The sequence below is a fragment of the Acomys minous genome, assembly GCF_964271855.1.
Source record: "Acomys minous genome assembly, chromosome: 4".
NCBI lineage: Eukaryota > Metazoa > Chordata > Mammalia > Rodentia > Muridae > Acomys > Acomys minous.
The window spans coordinates 51,197,735-51,223,334 of record NC_140486.1 but is presented as its reverse complement, the minus strand read 5'-3'; the positions used below and the strand labels follow the sequence as shown (position 1 = coordinate 51,223,334).

General features: G+C 45.2%; 1 protein-coding gene across 3 annotated transcripts in view; it reads left to right on the top strand.

The window, feature by feature from the left end:
• Positions 1-5,246: 5,246 nt before the first annotated feature.
• PKD2L2 (polycystin 2 like 2, transient receptor potential cation channel) overlaps positions 5,247-25,600 on the top strand; it is a 38,677-nt gene continuing 18,323 nt past the window's right edge. The window contains exons 1-7 of one of the 3 annotated variants that reach the window (XM_084780056.1): positions 5,247-5,451; positions 7,137-7,258; positions 9,515-9,550; positions 10,797-10,902; positions 14,977-15,110; positions 20,495-20,751; positions 21,808-22,029. In XM_084780056.1, the coding sequence (XP_084636182.1) occupies positions 15,003-15,110; positions 20,495-20,751; positions 21,808-22,029 (587 nt within the window). In that variant the 5' untranslated portion in view covers positions 5,247-5,451; positions 7,137-7,258; positions 9,515-9,550; positions 10,797-10,902; positions 14,977-15,002. Of the gene's footprint in view, positions 5,452-7,136; positions 7,259-9,514; positions 9,551-10,796; positions 10,903-11,654; positions 11,732-12,163; positions 12,266-14,976; positions 15,111-20,494; positions 20,752-21,807; positions 22,030-25,600 lie in introns of those variants that run through there. The other 2 variants (XM_084780057.1, XM_084780055.1) reach the window with 2 other exon arrangements.

Below are 25,600 nucleotides of genomic sequence, written 5' to 3'. Positions count from 1 at the left end.
GAACCTTGGAAAAGGTTCAAAGTTATTTAAATGTGCATCAGTTAGAAATGAATTTGCCAAAACTAAATTTTAGGTATTAAGAAAGATGTTCTGGGCGAGGCGCGGTGGCACATGCCTTTAATCCCAGCACTCAGGAGGCAGAGGCAGGCAGATCACTGTGAGTTTGAGGCCAGCCTGGTCTACAAAGTGACTTCCAGGACAGCCAAGGATACACAGAGAGACCCTGTCTCAACCCCCCCCAAAAGAAAGAAAGATGTTCTAGAGTATAGTATAAATTAAATAATTCACAAATATTATAAATGTATTGTGAAGAGATTACAAACGATAAAGAGAAAAGATAGCATTTAATTTTTTAAACAATCACAGTGGTAATATATGTTAATTATTGGTACATACAGATGCAGCAAAATTATGAAAAAAATGCATGAGAATGATATACCACAGCATTTAGAGTATGATTGGCCAGAGAGAAAGGCTCCTAACACTTTACAAAATAAATATGGCTAAGTGAGCTGATGTGCACTTTAGTCACAGAAGAGGCAGGCAGAACTCTGTGAGTTTGAGGCCAGCCTGGTCTACATAGAGCTCCAGGCCAGCCAGGGCATCAGAGTGTGTGTGTGTGTACACACGTGTACACACTTGTGGAGTGACTTGTGGAGTGCACTTGTGGAGTGACTACCATATTCTATGAACATACTCACAGGATAGGAGCACCTTTAATAAGCCAAGGGTGTGCAAGTCTAAGAAAATGACTTGTTGACCCTAGACTGGCACACTCAGATGTTTGCTGTCGGTCTCCAGAATTACCGCCATCGTCTGTCCCTTGGGAAATCTGACAATCGGAGACTACATGTTTGTTCTAGTGAATTGGCCTTCATTTAGTAATGTGTAACTACATCCAGTCAGAAGCAGGCTTGTCTGGCTTACGTAGCGTTAGTCCACTCGCACCTTTATTGAAGGTCGTCTCTGCAAGGCAACTGCAGGACATTCAAAAATGTATATGAACGCTCTCATCTGTTGTCAAAGGCCTTATACAAATATTAACTCTGACGATAAGACCCACAGGGAGTAAAGCCCAGGGTGTGACAACTTGCCACATATTATAGGACTTTAGAAAAGGAACTTAATAATTAAGCTGGGTTCTCACGGCTGTTGGTAAAGCTGCACGAAGTAAATAAAATCTGAGTTTTTTTTTTACTGTCTAAAAATTTGTTGGAAAATAATTGATATTTTTAAAATAAATTATTATATAACTTCCTCCCCTCCTCTCTCTAGTACTTTCCACACCTATCTCATCCCTTTTCATTTTATAGCCACTTATTCCTTAATTATTATTGTTACATGTATATAAACAAGTAAATATATGAATGCAAATTGCTAAGTCTGCTTAGTGTTGCTTGTACGCATGATTTTTTTTTTTTAAAGAGCTGACCACTTGGGACTGGATAACCATTTGGGTTGGGAAAGACTAGCCCTCCTTCTTTCTGTAGATTGTAGCTCGCCATGTAAGGGTGGGCCCCTGCGCAATTCCCCCGACTGTTGGTGTCATTGTCTGGTCTTGCTGAAGCAGCCATATCATTGAGTTTTCATGAGTGTACCTTTCCTGTCCATCTTACAGCAGACTTTCTGGTCCTCTTGCTCTTACAATGTTTCCAGCTCCTCTTCCTTGATGTTCGCCTAGCCTTAGATGTAAGTGTTGTGTTGTAGATACGTCAGCTGGGGCTGGGAGCCCCACATTCACTTGTCCTCTGCACTGTGAGCAGCTGTGGTTTTCTGTAATGGTCTCCACTTTCTAAAAAAGAAACTTCTTTTTTGTTGGTTGGTTGATTGGTTTGGTTTGAGATAGAGTCTCTCTATGCAGCCCTGGCTGTCCTGGAGCTCACTATGTAGACCAGGGTGACCTCAAACTTAGAGAACTCTGCCTACTTCTGCTTCCCAAGTGCAGGGATTAAAGGTTTATACCACCATGCCTGGCTCATACACACACACACACACACACACACACACACACACACACACACTATGATGCGGTGGCCGGTAGAAACCTTTGGGTTGCGTATCTCCATATCCCAACCCTTGCCTGCATCAGCTTTCTATCAGGAAACCTGAAATTGGGTGAGGATCATGCTGCCCCTCTTCCTGTCCCACCGCTGCCGTGTGTCTCAGAAGGAACAAAACCCCCAAACTCACTCAAACGTGCCACAGTGAGAAGAATCGCTTACTGAATACACCCTGAGATGCGGTGACAGGGAGACAGGGTTCAAAGAGCCTGTGAACTCGGAAGCCAGGCTTGACAACTGTTCTGTCTGCCTCTCGTGTCTTTCTCCGCTTCTTGTGTGTGTTGGCTTCCTCTGCTTATTCACCTTGCACATGGCCCATAAATATCAACTATTACCAAGCGATATTTTAGATGCATGTTTTATGTGTGCATATAAAAACGCAGGGTGCCCATGCAATGGCGTGCATTTGTATGGAAGTCAGAAGACAGCTTGCAGAAGGCGGCTCTTTCTTTCCTTCTATCACGCGGGTTCCGCACAGGGAGCTCAAGTTGTCAGGCTTGCTGCCATGCCGACTACCAGAATTCAGTCCCAGGAACCTACACAGTGATGGAGAAAAAGAACCACTTCAGAGAACCCCTTTGATTCCAGCTTTGACGCAGTTCCTGCCTGTGTTACCTTAGGACGTATCTGTGATACATTCTCAGAATCTTTATGGATCCACACAGGTCTTCCCTTTTCCCCAACAGGTGAACAATGTCTCAACTGGAAAAAGATTATCTTTTTTACTAGAAAAAAAAATTATTTGTGAAGTTGAGTGATGGTGGTACACACCTTTAATCCCAGCACTCGAGAGACAGAGACAGGCGAGTCTCTGAGTTCGAGGCCAACTTGATCTACAGAGTGAGTTCCAGGACAGTCAGGGCTACACAGAAAAACCCTGTCTCAGGAGAAAAAAAAAAGCCATTAAAAAAAAAAACCACAAACATGTATTTGTGCAATGAAAGTGTACATGTGGAAGGCGGAGGACAGCGTGTAGGAATCCATTTTCTCCTTCCGACATGTGGCTTCTGAGGCCCAAACTTAGGAGCAACACACTTATTTGCTGTTAGGTAATAACAAATCTGTCTTTGCCCAGCACCCAGGCCAGCCTGAGCTATACAATGAATCCTGCTTCTCCTAATCTCCCCTACTCATAACTCCTTGTGTGCATATTCAAAGTGAAATTATAAAAATGAAATGATAGTGATGAAAAGCCCAGCAATCTCTTTATCAAAAGCTAATAGTTAAAAAAAAAAAAAGACTATTAGCCCCTACAGTTGGTGGTAATGGTGACTAGCAGCAAACATGCTCTTCTATGACATTTGAAGTTACGAATCCAATATAGCCCATGAGGAATGCCATCTGTCTGTCAGTGCCCATTATGGTTCAAAATCTGTATACCTTTGCCTCACTCCTGCTCGTCCTCAGGAATAAGCACACAGGCACTTAAAAACGAGCATACAAGGGCTTTCATTGCCGCCATTTTGTGGGGATACAAACAAACAAAGATCAAGCTGCATATAATTTGGGGTATATCCACCCAATAGAATATTAAACGACACAGTGTCTTAATCACTATTTTATTGTTTCAAAAAGACACATGACCAAGGCAGCGTTTATAAAGGGAGGCATTTAATTGGGGGATCCCCTACAGTTTCAGGAGCTCAGGCCTTTATCGTCACTGGCAGGGAACAAGGAAGCAGAGTAGCTGAGAGCTGCATTGTGATCAGTAGTCTGAGACAGAAAGGCTGGGCCTGACGAGGGCTTCTGAAGCCTCAGTAATACTTCCTCCAACTAAGGCCACGCCTCCTAATTTTCTCGGATAGCGCCACTTCCTGATAACAAAACATTCAAATCTGTGAGCCTATGGGGGCCGTTCTTACTCAAACCGCCGTCAGCCACAGTTTTCCAAGCAAAGGAAATACAGAGGAAAATTATAACCTTTTATTACATTAAAAAAAAAAAGATGAAATCGCCTTTTAAATGAACAGCTTTGCACCAGAAGCTGTGAGTCTGTGAAAGCCTGCATGTGCGTCTAATTTTAGGGTTCTGGCTGAGGGGACAGAGTCTCTAGAGTAGGAGATGCCTGCCATCTTCTCCAAGTACCGCGAGTCCTCCTCTGCAGAAAATGTGGACCTATTTTAATGTACGTACTGAAACAAGGCCAAACCAACATCTCTTTTCAGAGCTGGCAGCCTGCCTCTTGCTCTTTATCGGTCCCTCCTTCCCGAGCAAATATGTATGAAGACGTTAAATACAAAAGCTAGACAAAAGCTTTAAGATTCATAGAATTTTAGAAGCTGTGTCCTTATGGCTGACATAACCCTAAATGCCACGGCTATAAGGGGATTTGTGAGCAAATTTTTGAAATTATAACCACCCACTTTTGCATAGTAATAATTGTGGCTTGGACTATGCATACATTTTGCCTGCGTTATTTTGTTCTGGGTAGAGTCTTTCATTGATTCGTACTCATTTACATATGCAAAGTTAGGAAAATTGACTTCTAGAAAGTCATCCACGTCTAAGAACAAGGAGACTCTTTCAAGTGTTAAACTAGAGGCCATTTCTTTCTGCTTTAAAAAGAAGTTTTTGGTTAGGCTGCTATATGGGAGAGAACGTTTAATGTATTTGCTTTCTTTGTGGATATTTGCCCTTTAGAAGTGAAACAAAGCCTTAGGGCATAGGCAAGATTAATTAAAATAAGCATTTGAACCCCAGTCAAGAGAGAACCTTCTGCCATACAAATAAATAGAACCAAGAAAGCTGGGCCCTGTCCCTATCCCCTGGCTCCCTGCCTGCACGCCGGCTTCCCTCCCGGTATCCATAGGCCTTCCCAGTTTGATCAGAACAGTTGTCCAAAGCTTTTTCCTCACTTCCAACCCCATCTGCCCTTCCTGTCCCTGGCTTGGAAAGTGTAGTCTCCTCACCCAACCCTGTCCCTTCTATTCCGTAACCTGTTCCCTAAATTCTCAACCTACATAGGACCATGTAGACCTGGTGTTTGCACCTGGCAAGCTTTGGTCTGGACTCTGTTGTTCCAGGGCCATGACTTAGTTGTGCTAACAGAGTTGTAAAATTTCAACCTCCAGGATGCTTGAAGAGTATTGAGTCGAAACAGTGCTAGCCTGAGATGTTTGAAAGTATAAAGGTCAGTGCATTGACGTACTGCCAAGCGGATAGATGGTCAAGTTGACTGCTCAGGGCGTCTCCAGTCTGTGTGACGTACGGCAGCGCCACCTCCTGCGTCTTAGGACTCTCAGGCCACCTTCTCCGCACTTTGTCGACTCGTCCTTCTTATTGACTCGTGGTTAGCCAGTTGAGCTCTTTCTGCTTGGATCTATGAGACGGATCTCTGCAGCTACTACAAGTATTTATAAGCTCTCCAAGTTTGGAATGTCACCCTTGTCTGGTACAGTGCCAAAAATGGTTTAAGTTTTGGTTTCTATTCAAGGCTGTCCTCTGCGTTATACGGTTGCTGTGCACCTGCCAATCATGTCTGAGCTTTTTAAAAAATTACACAGCTATGCTTCTTTGCTACTATTAACAAAACACCAATGCAAGTTCTGTGTAAACAAATGAGATTACTTGGTTCATAGTTTTGAAAGCTCAAGAGTGCAGCATAACACTGGCCTTGGCTCAGCTCTGGTGAGGGCTCTTTTGCTAACATCACATCTTGAAGGATGGCAAAAGTTGGAGTGAAGGGATCACCAAGATAGCTCAGTGGGTCAGGATGCTTACAGGCCAAACAGCCAGAACCCACATAGTGGAGGGGGAAAGCCAACTCCTGTGGGCTACATGTGTGCCTTGGCATGCATGCCAAAACATACAGGGCCAGTGCATGTGCGCCTGCACACATGTACACACATAAATAAATAAATAAGATTAAAAATATAACCAGGAGTCGGGAGCAAGTGGCACATCACAGAACTGGGTTGGGGCAGGCTTGGGGCTTATAACAATTCTTGGAAGAATATCAGAAGTTACAAAGACTATTTTAATCCCCTTTGAGGGCATGTCCCAAGCTAGTCATGAACCTCCCACTAGGCCCTGCCCACTAAAGGCTCCCTACTATCTCCCACCCCCTCAAGGACCTAGTTTCCAACCCATGGACCCCACAGAGGCAAGCCACATCCAACCACAGCAGTGGCATCCCCTCAGATGGGTTTTGTTTGTTTGTTTGTTTGTTTGTTTGTTTGAGACAGGGTTCTCTGTGTAACAGCCCTGCCTGTCCTGAACTCATTCTGGCCTCAAATTCCCAGAGACCCGACGGCCTGTTTCCCAAGTTCTGGGATTCAGCCTCACATTTTATTTTCTTTTTTAAGATGTATTTATTTATTATGTATACAGTGTTGCATCCTCATGTACACTTGCATGCCAGAAGAGAGCACCAGATCAGATCTCATAATAGATAGCTGTGAGCCACCGTATGGTTGCTGGGAACTGAACTCAGGACCTCTGGAAGAGCAGCCAGTGCTCTTAACCTCCGAGCCATCTCGCCAGAACCAGCCTCAAATTCTTATGTAGCACTCTCGCTTGACTCTCCACTGAAGAATGCCAAAGGTGACAGCAAAGAGAAATGGCTGAAATAACTAAAAATTCAAGGGTTGTACATAGGCCAGACCTCAGCAAAATTCCAGGGATCAAACAAATTGATCAGAAATTGGTTTCTTTGTGTTGGAGAGATGGCTCCCTCAGTAAAGTAAAAGCAATTGCCTTGGGAAAAAGAGGGCCTCAGTTTAATCCCCAAGCCCATGTAAGACATGGGGGTGCATGCTCTTAATCCCTGAGCTAGGAAGGCTAAGACAGGGAGATTCCTGGGGTTTGCTGCCAAGCCAGTCTAGCTGAATTGGTGAGCTCCAACCAGAGGAGAGATTCTGTCTCAAAGAGGGTAGATGCCATTCCAGAGGATGACACCCAAGATTGCCCTCTGACCTCTTCATGCATGTGCACACACATGTGAACAATCACACACTCAGACATATACACACATGCACGTACACACACTCACACACACACACATGCACATAAAAAATTAAAATGGCTTCTCTTATTTATTTCTCTCGCTTCACTGTGTTTGGCTTTGTACTCCTGAAGGCTGTTTTGGATGGTAACAGAGAAGGTACCAGAATCCCTGGGCCCGTGCTCCTAGCTCTCGAACAAGCCTGGCAAAAAGAAGAATCATTCCTATCCCTGTAAAGCCAGAAAACAACCCAACAGTAAGTCTTTTACAGCCTGGCTTCGACATCTAGCTGATCTTGGGGGCAGGGAACTAAGATGGGGGGCGGGGGCTGGGTGTGAGGAATCAAACCCAACAACAACACAAGCACAAGACTGGCAGAGGGACCACAGAAGGATGACGGGCTTCACGTCAGCAGGGGAAACAAACACGGAAGAGTGAGAGAGAAAAGACAAGACAGGCGCGCGTCGCACTTGGCAGCAGAGAAATTACTGTAGAGAAAGACGTTTAAACTGCCTTAAAGTTGCAGAGTATTTAATCTAACATCCTGTCCTCAGTTTTTGAGTCAGGGCTATTGCGCGGCCCCACTTCTCCTGCTCCCGCATCTGTGGCTGGAGTGATGCCCGCCACCGTAGCCTGCCTGACCCTGGCCTTTCTGTCCACCTCGGCACAAGGCTGCTCTTCTGACTGTCGCTCTCCTCCAGTCCCAGCTGGCAGCATTTTTGAGAGAACAGATAATTGAAGAAGGAGGGTTTCCTTTCTGGGTAGAAAGTGAATGAGGCACGAACTCTGGGTGGGGCTCAAAGTTAGAAGGTCCTCTTTTTCTTCCTCCTCTTCCTCCTCCTCATTGTCTTCCTCCTCCTCTTCCTCCTCCTCCTCCTCCTCCTCCCCCTTCTTCTTCTTTGGTTTTTTGAGACAAGGTTTCTCTATGTAGCCTCAGCTGTCCTGGACTCACTTTGTAGACCGGGCTGGCCTCGAACTCACAGAGATCCACTTGCCTCTGCCTCCCGGAGTGCTGGGATTAAAGGCGTGCGCCACCACGCCCGGAAGCTGTTATCCTCTAACAGCATATTGCATTTGCAATAGTTTGGGGGGACATATTTTATTTCCCGAACCAAACAGGCAACCTCAAGCCTTGCCTGAGAATGACTTCCATGTTTACATACAGAGAAAACTGCTTCTGTCAGATAGAACAAGCAAAGACTATCATGACCTAGCCCTAGAGGGGATTCTCTCCCTGTGAAAGAGAAGTAGTCCAGGGCTGGTGTGGTGGCTCCAGGGTCATCAGGGACCATGTATCTTGCTTCTTTTCCCAGGTGACCAATGGCTGGCCACAGGATGTGAAGTAGCAAGGAAGGGCCTGCCACAGTTTGTCCCAGACTTTCCAGAGGTCCTAGCCTGTCTTATGCAGATATCACCTTGGCCAAATAAGCATGGATCCTAGAAAGGCTTTTAAATGAGCTCCCTCGGAAGGAGGAGATCTCTCCAGAGAGTGTTTGTCACGTCGTTGAGATTTTTAGTGATCAAAGATGCGTGTAAGTCAGTGGCCGCCCTTGAATGCTCACATGCACCTTCAGCCTCTAAGTTCCAGAATTCTAGAATAGTTCTTCTGTCTTCTCTCCTTCCTCCTCTTCCTCTTCTTCAGCTTGCTCTCACAGTGTAGCTCAGGCCAGCCTCAAACTCACAATCCTCCTGCCTCACCTTCCCAAGTGCTGAGATATATAGTCATGTGCTACAACACCCAGATCTACACGCCATTCACACACACACACACACACACACACACATACACACACACACACACACAAGCATACACACACACACCCTTTTGAGTTGATTTATCTATGGTTTCTAGACAATTTTAGGGTCAGATTAGGCAGTATGCTTGACAGTTCTGAAAGACAGATTTAGGGATGAGTGCTAATACGGTAAAACTCTAGGGGCTAAAGTAATCAGAATGTATTTGTTTTGTTGTTTCTTTTGTGTATATATGTATAGATGAGTGTGTGTGTTCATGTGGGTGCACATGTATGTGAGAGAGGACACAAAATGTGTGTGCCAGTGCACGAGGAGGCCAGAGGGCAACATCAGGTGCAAGTCCTCATGAGCTATCTATCTTGTTTGCTGAGTCTCCTATTGGTCTGGAGTTCACCTAGCATGCTAGGCTGGCTGGCCATTGAATGGCAGGGACCTACGGTTTCAGCACTGGGCTTATGAGCATGTGCCACCTTTCCAGAGTTTCTGTTTTGGGCTCTGGGTTCTGAGGATCAAAATCAGGTTCTAAGGATCAAACTCAGGTGCTGGTACTTGTGCAGCAAGCTCTGGGTCTCCTAATTTGGTTTGTGTTGTTGTGATAAAACAATGATCAAACCCAAATTAGAAAGAAAGGGGTTTATTTCATTTTACAACTCCCAGGACAGGGTCCATCCCTGAGGGAAGTCAAGGCAGGAGCTTGGTGGCAGACACTGCAAAGACCACAGACAGAATGTTGCTTGCTTCCTTCCCTGCTTTCTAGGACCACCTGCCGGGGGATGGTGCTGCCAACAGTGGGGTAGGTCATCCTCCATCGATTAGCAATTTAGAAAATGCCGCACAGGCCAATTTGGTGGAGTCGATTCCTCAAATGAGGATCTTGCTCCCCAAATGTATGAAGTTAACAATTGAGATTAAACATCATACTTGATTAGAACTATCTGCCCAATCCTTTTGTTGTTGTTGTTGTTGTTGTTTTAAGTGACAAACGTCTCGTGTAGCTCTGGCTGCCTTTGAATGTGCTACACAACTAAGAACAACTTTGAAGTACTGACCCCCCACCTCACCCCCCACCTCCACTGAAATTACAGAAGTGAATCACAACACTTGGCCCATCCATTATTTATGGGTTTTTGTTTGTTTGGCTGTTGCTGTTGCTGGTTTGTTTTGTTTTGTTTTGTTTTTTTTTGAGACAAGGTCTCTCTGTGTAGCCTTGGCTGTCCTGGACTAGCATTGTAGACCAGGCTGGCCTTGAACTCACAGAGTTCTGCCTGCCTCTGCCTCCCGAGTGCTGAGATTAAAGGCATGTGCCACCATGCCCAGTTAACACTGGCTTTTTTAACTATGTCGAAGTTTGTCAAGGAGGATGCACAGAATTCCAACCTGAGGGACTCCTTCTCCTCTCACACCCCTTTCACTTCCACCCTCGTGTGTGTGTGTGTGTGTGTGTGTGTGTGTGTGTGTGTGTGTGTGTCCTGTCTCATTTGAATAAGGAAAAAAGAAACTCTGATTAAAACCACCAGAAACTATTTGAGGCAGGAGAAAAACGAAAATAGTGGAACTGGTGATACCCAGGGCTGAAGAAAGTGCAAAAACATTCACAAGGGTTTCCTAACAACACTTCTCAAAATGCCAAACACTTGGAGCCAGTTCACACGCCTTTAAGAAGACAATTAAATTCTGTGGTACGGTCCAACAGCCACAGCATGAAACTAAAGTGAGCCCATCTGCTCTGTGGTAAATCTCCAGCATGCCCCTTTACACAACACAGAAGGGTCACGTACGTGTAGTTATTAGAAAAGGTGCTTGTGATGTGTAGTGGTTATTCTTGCTTGCCAACTTGGCAACCTCTGGAAATAACTAAAAACCCCTTCGCTCGGCACACCGGTGAGGGGTTTTAGTTAATTGGATCATTTGATCATGGTTGACCCCACCTTAGACCCGGCCCACGCCTTCTCGTGGCTCATAGGAAAAGCTGCTGTGTGGCTGCTTGTCCTTCCTCTACTTTGCTGGCTTTAGAGTCTGCATCTTTGGGATTCTGACAGATACTGAAGAGCAAATGAGACATCCAGCCTTGTGGACTGAACAGCTGCTGATTCTTGGATTTTCCATCTGGAGACAGCCATTGCTGGAGCAGCTGGACCACAGCCTGTAAGCCACTCTAAAAATAACTTACGTGTGTGTGTGTGTGTGTGTGTGTGTGTGTGTGTGTGTGTGTGTATACATAAATTCTATCAGTAATGTTCCTCTAGAGACATGATGTATACTTTAATACATGATATATACTTTAGATTTCTCCGTTTTTATAACAAGTGGTGCAGACTCTGAGAGTTTCGCCTACCCATGCCTCACCTCCTGATCACTTGTCATCTCATTGCATGCTGTTAAAATCTTATTTTCTAACCTGCCAGATCATATCATGCACAAACAAAGCCAGGTCTGGGCCATCTAGCTGTGGACGGGCGTTGGGATCCGCAAGTGGATGTGTTTTGTGAATTGTGAGAACACTGACAATTTGCAGCTGGCTTTGGTTTTTGAGGCCCAATCTCCAGACCGCTATGGCTTTCGTCTCCTAAACGCTTGTATGACAGAACTGGTCACCATGATTCTCAGCGTTTGTTTTTGTGACACTATTAACTTAGTTATTGCTATTAAGTAAACAAGACAAAATGGAGGGGCCGACCACTTTTTTAGCCACTCACGTTAATGCTGTAGGTGGCAGAAAAGTGAGCTATAAATAAACCTCCAGCCACAACTAACACCCGCCGGTCCCACACCACCCCGGGGGAGGTGAAGTGACAACAGGCGAACAGGCAAAGCAAGCTCAGCCTTCTGCCCAGGAGCGTGCACGTAGTGCGGGTGCAGTTGCCAGGTTTGCGCGCTGCAGCACTACTGCGCAGGCGCGGGGGCGAGGGGTAGGGTGGAACCAACAGTGCGGAACCGACCGCGATGGCGGAGGCGACTTGGTGGTACCGAGGAGGTGAGGGTGGGGGCGCCCAGAGAGTAGGAACTCTGGACCCATTGGCAACTCCACGTACCCAGAACTCTGATCCTCATACCCCCCACTCTTGTGAGAGATGGCGGCCTGCTAGGCTCTTGTCACCTCCGCGGGTGTTAGTCACAGAGGGAGTCACTCCCTTGACCGCTGCAGCTGGAGTCCCTTGTTCATCTTAACAGGACCTTGGGAGAAATGCTTGTGGTATGAAATCTGTCAGCTTATACCCATAAAATATGACTGCCCGCTCCATAGCAAAATTTAGCAGTTACTCCTGGCTCAAGTGAGAAGTTAAAAGGAACCAGAAGCCACTAGAAACAGCCGTGTTTCCCTCCCCACCCCCACCCCATCTTTGTTACTTATAAGCATTATAGTTACCCAGCAATATGAAGAAAGAGCTTGTTTTACATCTCTCAGGGACTTCGAAACATGACCTGCGTTACAGAAGGGACGCCGAGGTCAACACCACTCTTGAAGAGCTGTTACTCTACTTTATTTTTTTAATAAATCTATGTATATGTAAGTACCCAGGTGGAGGTAGAAATGCTTGCTGAACTGGTTCTTAAAACGTGGAGGTGAAAAATAAAAACTTAAAAAAAAAAAACGGACAGATTTCAGAGATCATTATGACAATTTATTTTTAGAGATCATTCCATGAATGACACAATTTCCAAGGTTTTGTTTGTTTGCCTTTTTGTTTTGTTGTTGGATTGGTTCAGAACAGGGTTTCTCTGTGTTAGCCCTGGCTGTCCTGGACGCACTTTGTAGACCAGGCTGGCCTCGAACTCACAGAAATCCACCTGCCTCTGCCTCCCAAGTGCTGGGGTTAAAGGCGTGCGCCACCACAACACACACAGTGTCTAGTTTTTAAGGGGCAAAACTTGGCCACAGATGTGATGGAACGCCTCCAAAGTCAGCCTGACTGAATATGATTACTATTGTTTTTCATTTAGAGAGCTATTTAAAACGCAACCCTCCTGGCTTGACAACTGGATTTAATTTCTTTTAGAGCCATGGAGAGATGTTGGTTTGGTTCCATAAATAAACAGTACAAATGGGACCCGACGTAAGGTTTGGGGCTGGCCATAAGTTTCATCTTCTTCACAAAGCTGCACGATTGATACTAATGTACGTTTGTGCTGAGTAAATGCAACAGTTTAAGGAGAGCAGGCACGCCCTCTCAGTCTGTGCTGTCCACCCCTCCCCGAGGGTCCACGGCATCAACTTCCTGTGTGAAAAGCTCGTTAATGTTTTGTGTGTTAACTCCCCAAGGTATGTAGCTCGAAGCTAGCACACAGGGGGCCGCTCATCTCCGAAGGGCAGCTGTGCACCAGTCACGGTTAGTTGGTGTTGCAGGGCGTTGGAGATAAAGGACAGCTGTAGCCCACTTGATACGGCATCTCAGGCTGGTTTACACAAAGCTTCGTGACAGAGGTGACGCCGGCCCCTGCTCGTTCCCAGGCATTTAGAAAGTAGACAGCGTGAGCCAAAAGATGCTTTGCAATCCCACCATTCAGAGATTTTTGAACACTTACAATACAGAAAACTAGCTAAGAAGGCGATTCATTAACCACTGTAAAACATGCAGTGAAGGGGCTGGAGAGATGGCTCAGTGGTTAAGAGCCCTGGGTGCTCTTCCAGAGGACCCGGGTTCAATTCCCTGCACCCACGTGGCAGCTCACAACTGTCTGTGACTCCAGTTCCAGGGGAATCTGACATCTTCACGCAGACACACATGTGTAGGTGAAACACCGATGCACATAAAATAAAAAATTTAAAGATTATGCAGTGAAATAAGTGCCACTGTTAGAGACTGACATATACTCATTTATATGCTGTGTGTACGCAAGTGCCGCAGCGCATGCGCATGTGCATGCTAGCAGTCAGAGGACCCACATTCATCTCGTGCATCCAGGATGTCAGGCTTGATTTGAGTCTTTTTCCCTCCGATCCATCTTGCTGGTCCCACATGATTTTGTCTTGTTTTTTGTTCTGTTTTTAATTGGGGCATTCTAGCAAAAAACAAAACAAAACAAAACACCAAAAAGTTTATAAAAAGAGGAAAAATGTAATTTTTAAAAACAAACTTACTATGTTCCAAAAGCATGGGTTTAAATGTTACATGTTCATCTGGAAAGAGAACCCAGACTGTAAAATACTTGCCACACAAGCAGGAGAACCTGGCTCTCATCCCAGAATCCATGCAGGAAAAGCAGAGTGTGGTGGTACCTGTAATCTCAGGGGTGGGAGGTGGGAGCAGGCGGGCCCCTGGGCTTGCTGTCCAGCCAGCCTAGCCTACTGTGAAAGCCCCAGGCTAAAGAAGGGTCCTGTTTCAAAAGATAAAACCAAGGCAGATGGCTCTGGAGGATTGCCTCCTGCTGCTGATATCTTGCCTGTATGTGTGTGTGTGTATGTGTGTGTGTGTGTGTATGTGTGTGTGTGTATGTGTGTGTGTGTATGTGTGTGTGTGTGATAGCTATGTAGTAAGAGATAGCATCCTATGATGAGAATATAACTCTTCTTGGCTGCATCCAAGGTCCATAGCCTTAACCACTCACTATATGGTGTCTCTTCTTCATTAGAGGAAAAGCCAACTGTAGAGTCGTGGAAATCATGTGACCTCATGTAAAAAAATATATTCTCTGTGTATTTGTGTGTGATGGACAGAGCCACATACATGTGTAGTCAGAGAACAACTCTGTGTGGTGGTCCTCTCCTTCCCCTTTCACTTGTTGGCTTTGCATGGCAAGTTACGTGTTAAGCCAGCTCACCAGCCCTAATTTGATGTCATTTTTTAAAAGAGAATATTAAATATATATATATGTATATATATATGCATAAAACCTGAAGAACCAACGTCTTGTTTAGTACAGGGTAAAGGAAGCGTCTACCTACTTTGTACACTTCTGGCTTTGGTAATTAGACATCACAGGGCTGTCGAGATGGCTCAGTGGATAGAGGCACTTGCTGCCCAGCCTGGGGACCTGAGCCTGATCCCTGGAGCCTACATGATGAAAAGAGAGGACCGCTCCCACAGATTGTCCTTTGACTTCATTTGTACCATGGCACATATGTGTTTTTGTGTATGCGTGTGTACGTGTGTAAATAAATGTAAAAAAAAAACTCAAGCAATGTTGAAAATTTTTAAAGCTAGGGAAATTAATATTTTTGAGCACTGCTGAGGTGGGATTTTGAGTTACACATTTTAAACAAGAAATTGTTTTCCACAGTGACTTTTGGGACGGTCAATCCACATATGTACTACTTAAACAAAGTCATGACATCCCTGTTCGTGGACACCTCTCTCCCTAATGACGAAAGAAGCAGCTTCAGGTCCATCCGGACCATAGCTGATTTCTGGAAGGTAAGATGTGTGACCTGACGAAGTAGCTTTAGATAGCCCATAAGCCAGGGGTCGGGGGCTAGCTCAGTGGTGTGCTGCTTGCCTAGTAAGTGAGAGGTGCTGGGTCTGAGCCACAGCTCTGGGCAAAAAGAAAAGAAAACCAAGTTCACAGACAGTCCACAGCCCTGGCCACACAGAAACTGCCCCGGGGAATATTTGTTAAAGGAACTGATAAAGAAGAGTATGGATTCTTTATTAGAAAACCAACCAATATTGTTTGTTGTGAATCTTTATGTTCACAATGTGATACTATTCTCTATAACTTTCAAATTCTTGATGTTTTTTCAAATATTCCCATTTCCCTTGGAAAACACAAGATTTGTTATGTGAGTACTAACGTTTATATATACAGTTCATATGCGTGACAGCCTTACAAATTCTTCATTTCCCAGAAAAGATAACATTCACAATTTATGTGTGTAGTCACCTAGTGTGTTACGGTAATATGCAGTATATTTTTTTTTAAAAAGTGTGTAAAGTAACTTAATCCCATGAGAAAGAGAGAGAGGGAAAGAGGGGGAGAGAGAGAGAGAGGTTTCTTCAGCACGTAGCACAAGTCATCAGGAAGGAGGAGCAGCAACTGGGCTCCCACATCACAAATGTTCTGATGTAAAGGATGAGGCCGTGAAGGAAGCTCTCCAGAAGTGATAGCGATGTGGATACATTTTAAAAGGTCCATAAAAAAAAAAAAAAAGGTATCCACCAGGCAGGGCTGGCATTCGCCTGTAATCCCAGCTTTTGCGAGGCAGAGGCAGGCAGATCTCTGTGAGCTCACACAAATCGAGTCCAGGACAGCCAAGGTTACACAGAGAAACCCTGTCTCAAAAAATCAAAAAAAAAAAAAAAAAAAAAAAAAAAGAAAAAAAAAAAGAAAAAGAAAAGAAGAAAAAGAAAGAAAGATCCTAAGATCAGGGAGCCATGTTGCTGGGTTCAATTCATGTGGAACTGAACTTGGAGTGTAAGCATAGAGAAGATGAAGCAGAAAAGGACCGGACAGAGCGCACATCGCAAATGCCACACCAGGCAGATATGGTGGCCAACTTAGGTGCATAGAGAACCAGTTGGATTGGCAGAACAGACCTTCAGGTCTGTGCCTGTGACAGTGGGTTGTTGTTGTTGTTTGGTTTTTTTGTTTGTTTGTTTGTTTGTTTTTTCTGAGAGAGTTAACTAGCTGGCGAAGACCTACCCTGAATGTGGCAGCACCATCTGTAGATCCGGTGGGATGGAGTAAGAGGAGAGAAAGAGGAAATTAGGTAGAACTCAGGCATTCCCTCCGTTCCACGGCCACACCCCTCTGACTAAGGCTGACCGAAACTTAAATGATATCTTTCCTCCCTTAAAGTGGTTAGTCTGGCATCAGTCACAGCGACAAGAAAAATTTAGTAAGGAAGAGGACAAACGTAAGACAAGGTCCAAGTGGTCATAAGTCATTGGCCTAGTAAGAAAGGAGAAGTGGACATCATCTTTCTCTTGTAATTGTGCTATGTGGCCAATGGCAAGTGCCAAGAGCCAGCCTGTTAAAGGAGCTCATTAGGCATGTGGGCTTTCTAGGAGGTGATCCGGCATTTTGTAGGGTCTGTACCATGGTGCACCCCCAGAATTGCCTCTAGCCTCTGACACAATATCAAGAGCCATTGATTTGGGGGAGTTCAGCAGGCATGAGTGATCTCTGGAAAGGATCCAGTATTTTGCAAGGCCTGTACCATGATGTACCCCAGAATTGCTTTCAACTTCTGACAACCCAGTCAATGGTGCACTGCTGCATCTCTTTAAATTTTGGCATTGGAGCTAGGTGTGGTGGTGCGCACCTTTAATCCCAGCACTCAGGGAGGCAGAGGCAGGTGAATTGCTGTGAGTTCAAGGCCAGCCTGGTCTACAAAGTGAATTCAGGACAGCCAAGGTTACACAAAGAGACCCTGTCTCGAAAAACTAAAAAGAAAAGAAACATCTGGCATTGGTGTGAACTGTCACTTTCTGGGTATTGAGCAGCTCTGATTGAGCAAACTTCCTACAGGATCTTGTCGAGGATATACTGTTGTTCAGATGAATTAATCCCTGATTATGGAATTCCTGGTTTGATTCAAATAGTTTTAAAAGTTAAATTGTTTTAGGGAATCTCTAAAACAATTTTAGAAAGTTCATGGCTGCAATAAATACCTTGGTGGATCTCCAGATGCCTCACTAGGGGACAGAGCCTTGAAGCACATTTGTGGCCTCAGATAAGCCTTCACGCCATGGCTTCACACCAAGCCAGATGGCACCATGAATGCTGGTATACACCATAAATATAGGCAACTTGATTTAAAGTTCCCAGAACCCAAGATATAATGGGGCTACATAGAAATGTCTAAATTAAGGACAAATCTTAATGTCTAAATATACAAACTGTTCTGTTGTACTTTCTTACACCTTGTCACTCTCATGGCATCATATGCTGTCATCTTAAGTTAACTCTGTTTCTTAGAATGAAAGACAGATAAAATTATTGTCCTGAACCCACTTTGAACTAAAAGATAGTTGGAAAATGTGTGGCCAGGTCAGTCCTAATTAAAAAGACATATATTCTTGTAACTTTTAGACCCTGTTAACCTTTATGCCTTGTCAGCTTTTGTCACTCTGAACTCACTATGAACTTACGTAATGAATACATAGATAAGAAATGTATAGCTTTTTAAATTTTTTTTTACTTTTATTGAATGTCTATGATTTACATGTCATGCACCAAAATCCCTCTCCTCTCCCCAGTAAAATAAAACAAACAGACATGTCCACATATGTTAACTTTCAAACGTTCATTGCTAAGAGTCATGGGTCTGGTTGGAGGCCTAGGCTATCATTACTGGATCCTCACTGGGACTTCTGTCTGTTCACCCGTTGTTGCTGTGTGTCAAGGAGATTCTTAATCTTTGAATCTGCAGGTCCAGCCCCTTCATGTGTTTCAGTCATACATGGGTTAGATGTTAGGGTGAGGTCCACTCAGAGCCTTGGATCAGGACCCACTCCCATGTTCTCGAGGTAGGGCCCACTTTCCTGCTCCCATGTCCTCGGGGCAGCGCCTACTTTTCCGCTCCCATGTCATCATAACAGGGCATGATCTTCCACTCCCATGTCCTTGGGGTAGAGCCAGCTCTTCTGCTTCCTTGCCCTCAGGGCAGGGCCCACTCTCCCACTCCTGTGTCATCATAGCAGGGCTGGCTCTCCAGCTCCTGTGTCCTCCGGGCAGGGCCAGCTCTCCTGTTCCCACGTCCTCAGGGCAGGGCCCACTCTCCCACTCCTGTGTCATCATGGCAGGGCTGGCTCTCCAGCTCCTATGTCCTCAGGTCAGGGCTGGCTCACTCGTTCGCATGTCCTCAGGGCAGTGCCAGCTCTCCAGCTCCTGTGTCCTCAATGGCCATCAAGGCCTGGATGGCTTCCTACTCCTGTGGATACTAGATCTTGTGGGCCATCAAGCAGGTGGCAAGTGGAGGCCCCTCAAAGTCTTTGTTGAGTAGCTCGCAGAAACCATTGATGTTGGCCCAGCTCAGCTTCTTGTACCAGGGAACTTGTGGCTCTGTTGATCTCTGGTTCCCTCAAGTGCCCCATTCACCATGGGCCCCCACCTCAGTGCTGCCCCTAGTATCCACTTCTGCATGATCCAGCTCTCAGCACTGAGCATGTCCCCGGCCCATGAGAGGCAGTCCATGAGGCCTGTGGTGTGGGTGGTGCAGTGCTTGCTCAGGCTCGACTCGAACATCACCGCCTCCTCAAATGCCATCTCCTTGGCCAGCACTGCACTGGGCTGTAACCCTAAAACCAGCAGTAGCGGTGGCAGCCCCGGGGTCCCTGGGAGCTTACCAGGTCCCATGATCCTGCAGTAGGAGGGCATGGACGATCCACACGACAGGATTTCCTTCTTTCTGGGAAACACAAGCACTGTGTTTTGGAGCTCTCAGTATGGTCTTTTGGTGGCTGTGCAGTCACTGCTGTTCAGCAGATCAGACACAGTGTGCAATCCACGCCATCTTGGATGATCTCGGCTTGGGTATTTCTTTTTTGTTTGTTTGTTTTTTGTTTTTTCGAGAGAGGGTTTCTCTGTGTATCTTTGCTGTTATGGAACTCACTCTGTAGACCAGGCTGGCCTCGAACTCACAGTGATCTGCCCGCCTCTGCCTTCCCAGTGCTGGGATTAAAGGCATGTGCCACCAACGCCCAGCTTTGGCTTGGGTATTTCTAATACGTTGTGCTAAGCGTTTCCTCCAATCAGGCCACTCTCCGGGGTGAACATTTCTGTGTAGCTCTGGAACACAATCATCCTCCTCAGAATGCATTGAGGAGCTCATCTTTCTAACCCTGAGGACCCATGCCCACCAACTGGACCCATGCCTGCTGCCAAGAAATGTTTAGTTTTAAAACCTGTAACCTGTTGTATTTTAGGATTCATCTGTTTTTGTGATTAATTGCCTTTTTGACTATGAGGTAAATCCCCTTTCTTAGAAGTATAAGTATGGTAACCAACCATTAACTGGCATTGAAGTTGGGAAGCTTAGCTTCATCCAGTTGAGGTAAAGATGCCTAACTTCATCCACCTTCATCCACACACCTGTGGGTGTGAGTGGCTTTTTTTCTCTCTCTCTCTCTCCTTTCACGACACCCCGCCCCTGCAGTTTTTGGCTAGAAACCACTTTTACAGCCCTGGCTGTAGGAAAATTGTGGTCAGTTTAAGTTTTCCTCCCTGGCCACAGTACCGCCAGCCTCTAGGGAAGGAACCCTGTGCTCCCGCTCCTTTTTCTTCTTTCAATCCTGACCCCTTGCCTAAGCCATCAGCTCTGGCGACCCAAGAGATGAAGTGAACTGGAGAGGAATCCGCATCCAGCCACAGAGACCCTACCCTGGACCTTCCAGAGCCTCGGACAAAGCATTAACAAGCAAGGACAATAAAGAAGTGGGGCCGGGCTTGGTGGCGCACACCTTTGATCCCAGCACTTGGGAGGCAGAGGCAGGTGGATCACTGTGAGTTCGAGGCCAGCCTGGTCTACAAAGCAAGTCCAGGATATGGCCAAAGTGCAGGAGAGATGGAGATTCAGCTGGGGCAAAGAACTAAAAAAGCAAGAATCTTGAGGATTTTGGCAAAGATAGATTAAGGATAGCATAGAGGGTTAAGAACAGACTAAAACTGCTCAAGATTGTGTTGTAAACACAAATATAAACAAATATAAGAGTCACCATTATTTGTGTGATAGCCAGATTAAGAGAGAAACTAAGAGAAACAAACATAGTTATGTAAAGATAACTAACACTCAAAGGTAACCTCCCCCCCACCCCCCCACCCCACCCCGCCCCCATGACACTTGCCTTTCTCTGTGAAGTTCATGGAAGGACCCCTTCTGGATGGCTTGTACTGGGACTCGTGGTACAATAACCAGCAGTTGTACAATTTGAAGAACAGCAGCCGAATCTACTACGAGAACATCCTTCTGGGAGTCGCCAGGGTGCGGCAGCTGAGAGTGCGCAACAACACTTGCAAGGTCTACTCAGAGTTTCAGTCCCTCGTCAGTGACTGTTACAGCAAATACACAGCTGAAAATGAAGACCTGTCTGATTTTGGCCTCAAAAGTAATACAGAGTAAGCAATATGAAGTTAGTAACTTTTTTTTTCTATCAAAATATGTCTGTCTTCCAACTAATAGGAGCTGGGAGCTGCTGTTTGCCACTCCCGGTTCTTCCTGTTAGTGTCCTGGGAAGAAGCTCAGCAGCAGCAGCATTTAGAATGTAAGAATGAGCCGGGCGTGGTGGTGCACGCCTTTAATCCCAGCACTCGGGAGGCAGAGGCAGGCGGATCATCATGAATTCGAGGCCAGCCTGGTCTACAAAGAGTTTAGGACAGCCAAGGCTACACTTAACTGTTTCCAAATAACATCCCATAGTGCTGTATTTCCTGCCAGGGCCAGTGAGCTGCTCTCCCGTAGCTCTCGCCTGCCATCACCTGACTGTTCTCCTCAGCCTCCCAGTCTTAGCTTTACCTTATCGCCTTTAATCATTAGTCTATAATTTTCTTTCGTAAACAGCCTCCCCCAATCTCCAAGATTAATTGTTTTATGTGTGTTGACTTATTCTTTTGTATGAGTTTGGAGACTTACTTTAATTTTATTTTATTATTCAAGATATTGCCATATAGGCCAGGATTGCTGGGTTTGGGGCATTCATGAGGGCTTGTGTAAATTTTCTAAATGTTATAAATTTATAAGTGTAATGATACAACTTTCAGATATGTTTGGGAGAAACTGAATAGGGAGAGTGAAACTGGGGAGTGAGTGGGCTCTTCTTTTGGTTTTCTTATAATCATTATAAGTTAAAAACCAGAAAGATGGAGAAACAAAATTATAAACATTCTTTTGAAAAAAGTTAAATAACATGTGTCTATCTGTGTCTGTGTCTCTCTGTCTGTGTGTGTGAATGCGGACACGCATGTACCACAATCGTACCACAAAACCGCTCTCCTCGTTATGCTATGGTTGCCCACGACAATTACTAAATCTTGCCGGGTCTTGGTCCTTTTACAAACTCTACTGCAATTGTCTCTGCTACTTTTGAACTTCCTTTCAACTATTTAAATCAAAGGTTAGCTTAAATGCGTGGGGGGCTGCTTTTCCATCTCCAGTATTCCTTTGCTGTCCCACAGATGGAAGTACTCGGCTCCCCCCGCCAATGCCCCTTGGCACTGGGGTTTTGTCGGCGTTTACCGAGATGGAGGATATATAGTCACGTTATCAAAGTCAAAGTCTGAAACCAAAACCAAGTTCGCTGACCTGCGGCTCAACAGCTGGATCACCAGAGGGACCAGAGTTGTTTTTATTGACTTTTCGTTATACAATGCTAACGTCAATCTGTTTTGCACCATCAGGTGAGTGGCTCAGATGTTTTGTCTTGGCAAACTGAATTTTCAAAGGATCCAAAGCCGCCCTTGGTGTTGCAGTTTCCGCATACCTGTGCTGAGGTTAAAGTCGTAGCTTTAGGATAAATACGGTGTTCTGCTGACAGTAATGCAGAAGACAATAGCAGTACCACACTTGCTGTTTCGGTATTTCAGGACGTGTTCAGGCACATGAAGAATCACGTACAATACGCTAGGCTTTAATGTCGTGTGTGTGTGTGTGTGTGTGTGTGTGTGTGTGTGTGTGTGTGTGTGTGTGCCATAGTGCCAAGTATAGTGGTCAGAAGACAGTTTTAGGGAGTCAGTTTTCTCCGCCGACCGTGGGTTCCAGGAATGAAACTCAAGCTTGTGCACCAAGGTTCTTTTACCTTCGGAGTCCTCCTGCCCTTTAGTGTCTTATGGTGTGAGGATACATAGTCTTGCCATTTCTGTCTGGCCTGGAATTGTACAGGTCTGACGTGTCATGATTTTTTCATAAAATCAGAATGTTAAAATTTCTTGTTTTAGGGGCTGGGGAGATAACTCTGTTGGAAAAATGCTGGTCATATGTCTTAGTCAGGGTTTCTACTGCTGTGATAAAACACTGGACAAAGGCAGCTTGGAGAGGCTTATTTGGTTTATACTTCATGAGCGTAGTCCATCCCTGAGGGAAGTCGGGTCAGGAACTCAAAGCGGGATCGTGGAGGCAGGAGCTGACACAGAGGTGAGAGTAGCTTCTGTTCTTCTTAAACTTGTTGTGGAATGCTGAGGTGGCTTACTATGGCCCTGATGCTGAGCTCAAGCAATGTGACTTGCTTTGGCCAATGGGGTGTTAGCAGATACACTGGAAATAACCAGGTCATGAGTGTGTGTATCAGTTTGCTCTCTGCATTTGCCATGGGAGGGGTGTGACTTGCTGGAAGCCAGAGGAAGATGAACAGGTAGAACAGAGCCAAGTCCAAGATGCTGAGCAGAGCCAGTCGAACGCGGGCTCTGTTGGCAAGCCAAGATGAGATCAGTCTGGCCTGCTGGACCAACTCAGCTCTGCAGACAGAAGGGAAATGTCTATTGTAAGCCATTGCTTCTCTGGTTTGTTATCTAAAAAAGTAATTAATACAAGGCCCAGCTTGGATCTTAACTTGTTGACTTCTGAATCAGTTTGGAGGCTTTTGTTGTTGAAGAAAAAGCAGCACCGAAGATTATCATTTGCTGGCGTTCTACGGCTGTGTAGGAGCAGCTCCAGAATCAGGGAAAATTATTTTCATGGTTACTGCAAAGATCTAGCTCTATTTTTTTAAAAGGTGATTTCTGTTTTCTTTCTTTTTTTTTTTAAGATTTATTTATTTATTATGTATACAGTGTTCTGCCTACATAACACTTGCACACCAGAAGAGGGCATCAGATCCCTTTATAGATGGTTGTGAGCCATCATATGGTTGCTGGGAATTGAACTCAAGACCTCCGGGAGAGCAGCCAGTGCTCTTAACCTCTGAGCCAACTCTCCAGCCCTTAGGTGATTTCTGTTTTGTCATTCATGGTGTCAGCCTTATCTTAAGCTCCACAGGATGACTGTACCAGAAGCAGCTGTGGACAGCTGTAGCCGTGCTCAGATAAGCAGCAAACAGATCATTCGGTTCCTCAGCAGCCTCCAAGCGCAGGCCAGGCTCACTGACAGAACTAGAGAGGTTCTAGAATCACACACACAGCATCGCTGTAACCAGGAGGTTAATCTGCTCCCCCTGAGGGGTGCTCCCCCTGAGGGATGCTCCCCCTGAGGGGTGCTCCCCCTGAGGCATGGGATGACTGAATAACAACACAGTCAGGCTTCCAGGTTTCTTGTCACAGAATGGTATATTTATGTCATTAAACTTTGAGAAATCAGCAGGTTTACACACACACACACACACACACACACACACACACACACTTTCATGATATGACACCTTTGCCTTCACTAGATTCAGCCCCTTAACTTTAAACCCCAGAATCATGATCCAACACAAATCACTATTCATTATAACAAATAACCATTTCTTAGTCTGCTGGGTTTGTTGTTAACTGCCATGCCCATCATTAATTGAATCAAAGCATATTGATCCTTTAACTTTCTCTACCTTTGCGACCACTTTTTGCCCAAGATATCTTACCTGACGCCAAGTACATGGGTATATAAAAATAAATATACAGATTACACATTACTGAATTCAGATTTGATGGGTATTTTGTTTTTAGGGTTGTCTGTGCTGAGAAGGACCACTTCACGTAGACGTGCCAGACGGCAGAAGTGTGTTCAGAGCCACAACAAAAACTGATGAAAATTCTGTCCTAATCCCAAGCCAAAATCCACTATTTTTTTAAAATGAAACTCAAGTACACAACTCAAACAGCGTTTTTGTTGTTGTTGTTGTTTTTTGTTTTCTTTTCTTTCTCCCACCTCCCCAACATTTGAGACAGGGTTTCACTTGTGGAGACCAGGCTGGCCTTGAACTCACTGATACCCCACCTACCTCTGCCTTCCATGTGCTCAGTTAAAAGTATATGCCACCACACCTGGATACAAACAGAAGGTCTTAAAATCAAATGTTCTAACACAGTATAATGCAAAGATATATTGCTTAGATACTTACATGCTCAGGAGTAACACTGAGTCTTTGTTTCCCATGTCATTTCATTACATTTCTCTGGGAGCAGAAAACTCTGGGTACACAGTAAAAGCATTAATTTATGCCATAGTCAGGAAATCTGACCAGGTGGCTGAGGCAGTCTACACTGGTGTTGTGTGCTGTGAAGCAATGCTCAGCCCTGCTAAAGCCGTGTGTTCAGAACATGCTAAAGCCATGTATTCAGAACATGCTAAAGCTGTGTGTTCAGAACACAGGCTGCAGTGAAGCCATGCAGTGCTGACTGGCACAGCCAGAAACACATCTGATTTGTTGTGCATTTGATTTGGATTAAGATTTAGTCATTGAGCATTTGGAAGCATGTTACTGGTGTGTGTGTGTGTGTGTGTGTGTGTGTGTGTGTGTGTGTGTGTGTGTGTGTGTGTGTGTCCTGAAATCAGTTTAAGAAGTGATGATCAAGCTGGGCATGGTGACACGCCTTTAATTCCAACCTTCCAAAAACAGAGGTAGGTCTATCTCTGTGAGTTTGAGGCTAGCCTGGTCTACATAGTGAGTTCCAGGATAGTTGGGACTATGGAGCGAGATAGTGTCTCAAAAAAAAAAAGAAAAGAAAAGAAAGTGATGCTCAATGCTATAGTATCTATTTACTCCTTCTATTCACTGTCAATGAAACTAAGCAGATTTCTGCTGTCTCCTCCTGCACGTATGTTTATCCAGTGGTCAGTATGTACTGTGTGCAGGAGGAAGAAGTTCTGTCGCTGGCTTGTACCTGTTTGACAGCACTTTATTCGGTGACATAAATGTTCATATCTTCAGGTGGGACCACAGTTGCGCTTACAGCTGGGTTACGCTGTAGTACTGTGATAGAGCACTGGCTCCCGAAAGCACTGCCAGTCCTTAGTTACCAAACTTTGTGGAGACCCTGGAACAGCAGTGAACAA